We start from the raw sequence: 10,196 nt of genomic DNA on the forward strand, positions 1-10,196 counted from the left end.
TGAAAAGGCTTTAAAAGTTGGTTAATAGATGTATGTGCATGGGAAGTAACATGTAACTAGATTCCTTAAGTATTAAACTAACTAGTTAAGTCATAAGTGATACTTACATGAAGTAATGGGTTAAATAATCCTTTAAGTTAGTAGGGTGGGCTTATAAGCCCATTAACATTAGCAAAAGCCCAAGTTCAAGTAGTTAGCAAATAAATCCAACAAAGCCCAAGTAATTAACTAATAACCTTAGTTAATTAAAAATGATTAATAAAACTTAATCATGAATGTAAATAATATCTGAAAATATTATTCGTGTAATGTACGTGTGTCACAAAGACGTTTCGAGCATTTAAAGTCAAGTATGATCAATCATGGTAACAAGTAAATGTAATAACATACATTCATTAAATCACAAGTATTAATAATAACAATTATCTATAAATAAACGTTGGAAAATCCAGGGTAGTTACACACAAATTGTTGAGTATTATGAGAACAAAGAAGATGTAGGGTTGATGATTGAGGATGCACCGTATGTGCCAATGCAGAGTGGTGGCCATAGTGATTGTGGTGTTTGGGTCTGCATACATATGGAGAGGATAGTTTTTGGTTGGGACAGATTGACAACATTGGAGACCCTAAAAAGGCTGCTATGGAGTATAGAATTCGAATGGCAAGAACATTCTTCCATGCACGCTTTGACCACCACCACCACCACCACCACCACAAGTTGTTAAGTAGTTAACTTGTATTGTAAGATATAAATTTTAACTAGATTTTAGGTATAACATGTAATTTTGAATATAAATACTCTGGGACAGGCGCAGGGCTATTTTGCGTTCATGCGTTTCCACTTACATGCAGGAGCAAGCTTTGGTTTGCGTCTTGGCATCTGTTTAAATGTCAGACGCAAGGTTTTGTTTGCGTCCTTGCGCCCCCACTTGCATGCTGGCACAAGGTCTATGTTTGCGTCTTGCGTTTGTTTAAGTTATCGGACACAAACTTTGGTTTTGCGTCCTTGCGCCTCGGGTGTACAATATTAAAGACCACAAATACAACCCATAACCATAAACACAACATTAATTAAACTGGAAAACATTAATTCAGGACTAAACATAAAACATAAACTACAAACTGAGATTGATAAGCTTGGATAAACTAAAACATGAACTAACTAATTCAGGCCTAAATCGTACATTTGATAAAATTGAGACTGATAAGCTTGAGAAGGTTCGACTTTCTCTTTCGACTTTGACTTTGATTTTGAGGCTGTTTTTTTTACCCTCTGAAAAGTATATTCACCGGTTCGGTCATAAGAAGTGCTGCATGTTGTTCGGTTATGACCTGCTTGCTTGCAACGAGTACATGTTCTTACTTTCTTTTCAGTTTCTTCACCTTGAGATGGAATCCGATCGGTACCTTTTGGGCGTCCAAGTGCTCTTTTCTTTTGAATTGGGGGTTTATGATTTTCAAGATCTTGGGCCCTGGATCCGACCATTCGGATTGATGGGGCAAAGGAAGGATGTGTTCGGAATACTTATTTATATAAGTTTGAGACATGAACCAATGTGATACATAACATGTAACATCTTCCACTCCGAAGAGTCGTGCTGCTGCAATTACATGTCCGCAAGGTATGCCTGATAATTGCCATTGCCCACATGTAAAAGTTCTATCTTCTAGATTAACGAGACCGTTTTTCCTTCTATCATGCACCTCTATTAGATTTTTTGTCGATGGAAATGCTTGCCATCTTCTTTATTTATTCTTCCTCTTGGCTAATTTCCATTCAACATATGGAGTAACCGTTGAAGTAAGACTAACTGCTTTGTTGTGATGTTTGAAAAACCAATCCTGTATTGAAGCGTGGAAAAATTCCAATAACATGCACACTGGTAGTTTGCGAGCATGTTTGGATAGAGCGTTAATAGACTCTGCACTGTTGCTAGTATGGTATTCATACCTAACATGATCAGCTTGATTTTTGGACCATTTGTTGAAACCAACGTCATGTAGATACTTGTGAGACGCTTTTAATCTTTTTTGAAATACACTAACATGATCTTGAAAATCTGACAAATGGTAAGCCTTAACCATTTTCCAATAGTGTCATTCAAAATATTTGAATTTTTTGGACATCGTTTTTATGTTCATGAATAGATGACGTGCGCAGAAAGAGTGAAAGGCTTCAGGAAACACATTTGAAATACCATGTGCTATTGAAGGAGCACGATCAGAAATAAAGGTAATCTCTGACATACAATTACTCATACTACAACTCTCTAAATGATCTCTTAGATTGCCAAAAAACCATGACCAAACCTTGTTTGTCTCGCCTTCACGAATTCCATAAGCCAATGGCAAAATTCCGTTATTGGCATCCATTGCAACAGCAACTAAATTTGTACCCAAGTATCCAGCTTTCAAATGTGCACCATCAACGATGATAATCGGGCGAACATTTTAGACAAATGATCGAATCTGCAAGCAACCAAATGAAATGAGATTGCTATTATTTTAAGAAAAAACAATTTTAGCATGAATGATACTTACAACTGCGCCAAAAGACATGTAACACATCACGAATCTATTTTCATTATCAGTCACCACATTTGTCATGCTTCCTGGGTTATGAATCTTAATGTTATGAAGATAAATGGGAAGTATTCGGAACAAGTCATCCATACTGCTACGGAGCATCTCTATTGCATGACACTTGGCTCTCCATGCTTGATTGTAAGAAATACTCATCCGAAAACGGTTGCCAACATCATCACGTATATCTTTCGGTTTATAGTCTCAATTTGAAGCTTTGAACGATTACATCAGAATACTTCCTAACACCTTTTTGGTTGCATGTTTATTATTTTCCATAATTTGAGTACGCAAGTATGTGTGTACTTCATGCAATTTCTTTACGATGAAGTTGTCAGTGTGACGTATTTTGTATGCACTACATTTCCACTCACAATTTGGCAACATGCATTTAGCGATGAATCGAGATTTGTCCGACTTTACAGGCTTAATTTGGAAGTTTTCTTCAAGACATTTTGTGTATAGATGGTTTACAAAATCATCCTTGTTCAAAAAAATTTGTCGAACTTTAATCAAATCGGATACCCTATAACTGGTTGGTATTTGGCTCGTAGATTCAGTCTCTTGGTCATGCTCACTCAATAAAAGTGGCATATTCCAGAATACATCTTTTTTTTCTTCATCTTTTTCATCTTCATCTTGATCTTCTCTGTCATTTTCTTCCTCCGAATCACTAGACGCGACAACTGATTCAAAAGGGTGATATGTTTTTTTAATTTTACATACGTTCTCAACTCCATAGTTGAAGAAATCAAACTCTTCTGTGTTTGGAGGTGGTATTTCAGGTCGTGCTTCTTCCAAATTGGGTGTCTGAAGGTTTGTTTGGGACCCGTGTGTTGGTAAGTTTTGTTGGACATCGTGTGTTGGTAGGTTTTGATGGACATTGTGTGTTGGTAGGATTTGCAATGACTGTAAGTTTTCTGGGATTGATGCATTGTAACTTTGTCGACAATATAAATATCAATAGGAGCATTTGATATTGCATGTTGTTGAAAATCACGAAAGTCTTCATAATCATCAGTAATATCAAAAACAAGATTATCGACAACATATCTCATTGAAACAGGTGCATTAGGTGGCAAATTAATTTTTTGTAAGAACATTTTTTAACAATATTCTTCGAGTAATTGGTTTTTGTGGAGCAACTGGGAGTTTTAATCGTGTTCTAAATCAATCTAGAGGCAAATACATAGGTAAGTTATTAATAAATTGAAAAGAACCACCACAACATATATGAATAACAAAGGTTTCATTATCACTACAACTCAATATTTAAAAAAACAAGTGGAAAATGGTGAAAAGTTACCTTAATGATGCTTCAAATGATATAATTTACGTGGAAATGACGTGAAATGAAACTGATAATCTGTAGTTTCAGGTAGAATGATTATTTAGAAATAAAAGGTTATCCGTAAAAGTACAAAAATCTAGCAAAATCTTATCCAGAAAATCAATGAAATCTTATCTGGATAAGACGCAAGACGCAAGGACGTAAGGTGCAAGACGCAAGACGCAAGGACGCAAGGCTGTTTATTGTGCTTGGGCATAAACACAAGGACGCAAGAACGCAAGAGCGCAAGGCCTCTTGCGCCTTGCGAGGGCAAATTGTAAAGTTTTTTTTTTAAGGGCTGTCAGTCAACATGCTTCAAAAAAATGGACATTTTGGTGATATTCCCTTTCATCAATCCAGATAACCTCTTCAATTGACAATAATTCTCATTTAATTAACACTTGATTCACCACATTTCCATCTCGCACAATTTGCCTATTATCCAGCACATGTTGAGGCACTAGAATTGGACCACTACCATTATCCAATTCAGACAAAGGTTGATATAAAAAAGCTCCATCACCTTTAAATTTCTTCATCAATGAAATGTGAAAAACTGGATGAATTTTTGAGCACTCGGGCAACTTGAGTTTATAAGCCACAACACTAATATTCTTCTCAATTGCATAAGGATCAAAATACCTTTTGCTCAGTTTTTGATTGATCCTTTTACCCACCAATAGTTGCTTGTAACGGTGCAATCTAACCCACACTAATTCGCATGTTTACAGCAGCAGCAGCAACAACAACAACAACAACAACAACAACAACAACAACAACAACAAAATCCAATCCCGCATATGCGAGGTATGGGGGATGTGAGATGTAGACAATTCTTCCCTTATCCAAAAATAAAGACAAGTCATTTCTCCACCCTAAGTGAAACACTCCCAAGATTAGAAAAAGTCATCCCTCTCAATGTTCTATGGATAGAGAGATTGCTTCCAAAAGGACCTCCGACTTATAAGTAGGAAAAAATTTAAAAAAACAAAAATAAAATATAAAAAATAAAAAAATGAAAAATGAGACGTCATGAAAATGGTAGAATCAAATATTCATGGGTTTAAATCCTGCCTGGAATTCAATTTAGGCTCTAAGTGACAGTCAAGTCGCCAATAAATCGACGCTTGTTGTTGACTCGATTAATAGAGCCGAACTAATTCACATGTTTGAAACTCCAGGTCAGTTATATGTTTATCTGCAATCAAGTTCATTTTGATATTAGCTTGAGACAATGCATTTCTAAGTGTTCTCAGCTGTTCATGTCTCTCTCGAAGCATGACATGTAAAGAATTAACATTTGTAAATTCATTGAGATAATCAGATAAAACGGGTGGGGCCCCTACCATAGATGGCCTCAAAATGGCTGATCCCATTTGGAATACGAGTTAGGGTTTTGATTTTAGGAACGATACAAAAATTAGGGTTTCGAATTTGGGGACGTATCATATATGAGGATTATAAGTGATATTTATACACACGTAAGATTTTTTTGAGATACAATAAAAACGTAAACTAACCAAAATACCATCATGTGTTACTTACGTGAGCTAACTTAACGGCTAAAAGTTAACAATTATTAAATTCATGATCATGCATGGAATAACTTACAAGATCGGGTCAACGAAGTCAAAAAAATAGTTTAAACTTGCATGCGATATTTAGTACAAAGTTCAGGGCCATCGATAAAATTTTGTCTAAAACATAATAATGTAAATGTGATGTGTCAAATTTTGATTGGTTAACATATTTACCCGTCATGAACTTGCCTGACGCTTACTTTTTCATCAAAATATGACACACATAACATAGACATGATTTAGGTGACATGTAGGATTGATGGGAGAAAACTACACCTTGTAAGACCATTCCCAACGGGCCTCGTGCTCAAGCTTCCTGAGCTCCGCCCTCGAGGGCGACATTGGCATTGGTGCCGCCCTCGGCCGCCCTCGATTGAATTCCATTGCTCCGTGCTGCTCTCCTCCTTCCACATGCAATTTTGAGGGCGAGGCTGTGTGGGTCCGAGGGGTGCAACGACCATATTTCAGCAACTGTTAGTTTTTTTTTTCTTTTTACAATCGATTCTTCCATACCTCAACACCATAAAAATTATATCAAATTACTCCAAAATCAAACAATCTTCACTACAATAAAGATCACTCAAAATGGCACCCGCTCTCCTCCCAATTTATGTTTACTACAAGGGTGAGTAATCGGATGATTGAAAATGGTATACACTTGGCGAAAAAAATCGTTCGAAAATGTTGATGTTAGTGAAATGGATATTCCGAAGTTGTCGAAGTTTGTCAAAGAAAAAGTGGCGTACGAACACACGGACTTGGTGTATTACAATGACGCTGAAAAAGTATACAAGTTTCTTGATACAGATGAAGATTGTGATGAAGTTAAAAATAGAGCAATTACGAGAAATGAACCCATAAACGTGCATCTTCTTTTCATTGATTACGATTATCCTTCGTCAAGAGAGAGTAGCGATGAGGAAGGATGGGTTAGCGATGACACGATTAATAAAAATTATTGATTTCATTATTATTATGTGTTTATTAAGTTTATGTTTCGTTTTCGCTTAATTGTGTATTTTTTTTTTTAAAAACAAATGTAATCGTATTTATGTTTATCAATAAAAGTGTTGTTTAAAAAAATTGTATTAATAATAATAATAATAATAATAATATGATAAATAATAAAGACAATAATAATAATAATAATAATAATAATAATAATAATAATAATAATAATAATAATAATAATAATAATAATAATAATTATAATTATAATAATAATAATAATAATAATAATAATAATAATAATAATAATAATAATAATAATAATAATAATAATAATAATAATAATAATAATAATAATAATAATAATAATAATAATAGTAATAATAATAATTAAATGTGGGGCCATGTGATGGGGATGAAGAATGTCATGGTTGGTAGTGGTGTGTGATGGGGAGGAAGTGAAAAATTAATGGAGAGAGAAAGCTGATGTGGCAGTGTGTCCTGGGGAGGAAACCCGTCATGGTTGGGAGTGATCTAAGGGGTAGACTAAGGGAAGTAATGCTAACATGTTATACATAAAGGTAAAGGTGTGTGTTACCAAAATCAACCGTTAGTTTGAGGTTTATAGCTACTAGAAGTTGAAATTTATATTTTAAGAAATTGTTAAACACCTCTAATTTAAATTCGTTAAAGATTTTTAAGGACCAAATTCAATTCAAATTTAATCTATCTAGTCTATATATTTATATAAAAAAGAGTGTGTTAAACTATAGTTGTCAACATGAGAGTAATTATAGAGAATGAGGACAAGTGGATTTTACACATGTCAAATCCTCAAATTTTCTAATTACAATTAATCTATAATTAACAAATAAATAAATAAATAAATGTTAACTGAAAAGAGGTTTAATAAAATAAATCGAATAAAAAAAATAAATACAAATATTGAATATATAGATTAAAAATTGAACGTATATACCGAAGAGTTTGTCAAACAAAAACTTATCTCACTTTTACTATAATTATGTAAACATCAACGATCTATCTTAGTCTAAATACGCTTTAAGTTGTGATCAATATAGTTTTGTTATCAATATGTAGTTATCGAAAACAGCAGGTCGATCTATAACGGTTTTTTGAGCAGCCGTGCATCGCACGGGCTCATAATCTAGTAATATAATATATAATATATTTTATAATTTAAGGGAAATCATGTAACTTCATTTTTAATAAGTTAATATGTTATATTTATAAGTTACTTTAATATTTTTTATTCTAATAAATTATTAAATTAAAATTGTATCTAACAATCAATGTTAAAAGTTGTAGTTTATGAGAAAAAATAATTTAGTTAGGAGCTTCTATGTCAAATAGCCATAATAAATTAAATATATTGAAATTTATATTGTATTTTTTTATAGACTGAATATATTTGTATTCCGAATTTCATTTTGATTATTTTTATAGTTCTCACTATTAGTTCGTCTATGATTTTACTCCTATATAATCATTTTTCTGATGTAATTGCTCCGTATAATTTTTCAGTTTATTTCAAAATAAATGGAGTTTTTCTTTTGTCCAACTTGCCAAGACGATATATACCAAGTGATTTCAGTTAAATTTTGTTAATTGTTTGTACACTTTTCGACGAGTTTTATCGCAGTCATAAGACTAATCCAGATCAAGAAGGTAAGTAATGTAGGTGAATATGAGAGTTTAATCCTCTTTGTTGGCAATTCCCCGAAGCAGTGGCGAGTCTACATAGTCTCTCGTGGGGTTACATGACACTGTTAGTTTGAAAATTACTAGTAGAAAATACTCTATAAATCGTATAAGACACCACTAAATTTAACTGAAGGACCTCATATCTTTTTCGAATATATAATTTTTTGTATTATGCCATGCAACCTTCATTCTTGTGACATCATCATAATCTCTAAACCGGATAGAAAGCAACTTCAAACAATCAACAGCAAAGATGATATCATAAAGCTTATCTATCAGATGTTGTTGATTGCTAAACAAACGAAAATTATGTTCCCGCCATACGTAATACACCGTAGCTTCGAAGTATAGTTTAGCAACCACCACTGCGGTACACTTTCGAGGAGCGATAGGGACCAGATTACCCGAACTCCAGCCTACGTGTTACCAGTAATCGGATAAATTGTGACCTTTAATATTTTCTCTCAAACCTTTGAAGTATATGGACACTAAAAAAAAAGATGGTTACGAGAATCTAATACCAATGTTAATACTTGAAGAAAGCGATGAAGGTTTGTGCAGAAATGTATATGCTTTTTGGATCTTGAACAAAGGTAAAAAAAAGTGAAGGTAAAAGGTTATGGCGGTTTATATAGGAATTCATCAATGCATTTTTCATGGACACGATCGTGACACGTGTATGGACAAGTTTAACAGTTGGGTACATCGAAACGTTTTTTACAGCTGGAGGCGCGTGGGGTGTTTCAAACCATGTAAAAACAATCATCACAAAGTTAGTAAAATTCTTCTGTCATTAATGCCTGTAATATTTTCCCCGATGCAAATGGAAAATGTGAAGACTTGTTTGGGATGCGTTAGCAAAAGTTTAACAACTTAACCCTTTTTCAAATGCTTAAGTCATTAAACTGGGGGAGACTTAATGGTGTATCCTATCGTATACAAGCATAAAGGCATAATATTCGCATGAAATTAGCATCAGGAACACTGGGAACAACAGTTTTGTGAAATTATCCGTCCAGCGTTCTCCGCTGTGCAGGCTGATTCCGTCACGCGTAAGCCCTGAAGGCCGCCTAGCGCTTAAGTCCTGACCGGAGAGAATCACATTCAGCATAAATTTCGGATCACGAATAACAGAACGTATCATCATCTGACACGTGTCCCCGAACCATCCGGTGGATCTATCACTATAAATAGAACCCTTGGGTCGTCATTTTACACATTCAGACACTCTGACTACTTGTGAGCAGAGACTTCACCTTTCTCTCTCACATAGTACTTTCTCTCACTAGAAGTCATCCGGCTAGTAGCTCAACGCTCAGCGGACAAAAGATTGATTAAGCCACCCCACAAGTGCCTATACTTGTGAACCGGGTCTGCAGGGATTATTTCCCGAGGGTAAACATCAATCGGCAACACTCCCCCACTTTCAGCTAGATACTTCTAGTATTGTGTTGATACACTAAGCCTTACCTCATAAGGAAATAGGTATTAACAACCAACATGGAGGATATATGAAATGTCCCGTTCATATTGATTATAAACGACCCATATTAATTGATTTCGTTGCGAGGTTTTGACCTCTATATGAGACGTTTTTCAAAGACTGCATTCATTTTTAAAACAACCATAACCTTTATTTTATCAATAAAGGTTTCAAAAGCATTACGTAGATTATCAAATAATGATAATCTAAAATATACTTTTTACACACGACCATTTCATAATGGTTTACAATAGAAATATATTACATCGACATATATTTCTTGAATGCAATTTTCACATAATATCATACAAACATGGACTCCAAATCTTGTCCTTATTTTAGTATGCAACAGCGGAAGCTCTTAATATTTACCTGAGAGTAAACATGCTTTAAACGTCAACAAAAATGTTGGTGAGTTATAGGTTTAACCTATATATATCAAATCGTAACAATAGACCACAAGATTTCATATTTCAATATACATCCCATACATAGAGATAAAAATCATTCATATGGTGAACACCTGGTAACCGACATTAACAAG

The 10,196-nt window shown here is 34.2% G+C and overlaps 1 protein-coding gene across 1 annotated transcript; it reads right to left on the minus strand.

Moving 5' to 3' along the window:
* Window positions 1-4,302: 4,302 nt before the first annotated feature.
* Window positions 4,303-5,292, minus strand: LOC139888162 (uncharacterized). Its single transcript, XM_071871192.1, has 2 exons — window positions 5,082-5,292; window positions 4,303-4,628 (listed from the first exon to the last, which is right to left on the minus strand). The coding sequence occupies exons 1-2, from the start codon at window positions 5,290-5,292 to the stop codon at window positions 4,303-4,305; spliced, it is 537 nt and encodes a 178-aa protein (XP_071727293.1).
* Window positions 5,293-10,196: the final 4,904 nt, after the last annotated feature.

Source organism: Rutidosis leptorrhynchoides, chromosome 2 (assembly GCF_046630445.1).
Source record: "Rutidosis leptorrhynchoides isolate AG116_Rl617_1_P2 chromosome 2, CSIRO_AGI_Rlap_v1, whole genome shotgun sequence".
Taxonomy (NCBI): domain Eukaryota; kingdom Viridiplantae; phylum Streptophyta; class Magnoliopsida; order Asterales; family Asteraceae; genus Rutidosis; species Rutidosis leptorrhynchoides.

Excerpts from the sequence above, each read along its gene's own strand:
- LOC139888162 (XM_071871192.1), bottom strand. The coding sequence starts at position 5,292 with ATGGGATCAGCCATTTTGAGGCCATCTATGGTAGGGGCCCCACCCGTT. Across the intron at positions 4,629-5,081 it reads TGACCTGGAGTTTCAAACAT|TGTGGGTTAGATTGCACCGT; the intron begins GTGAATTAGTTC and ends CATGCGAATTAG.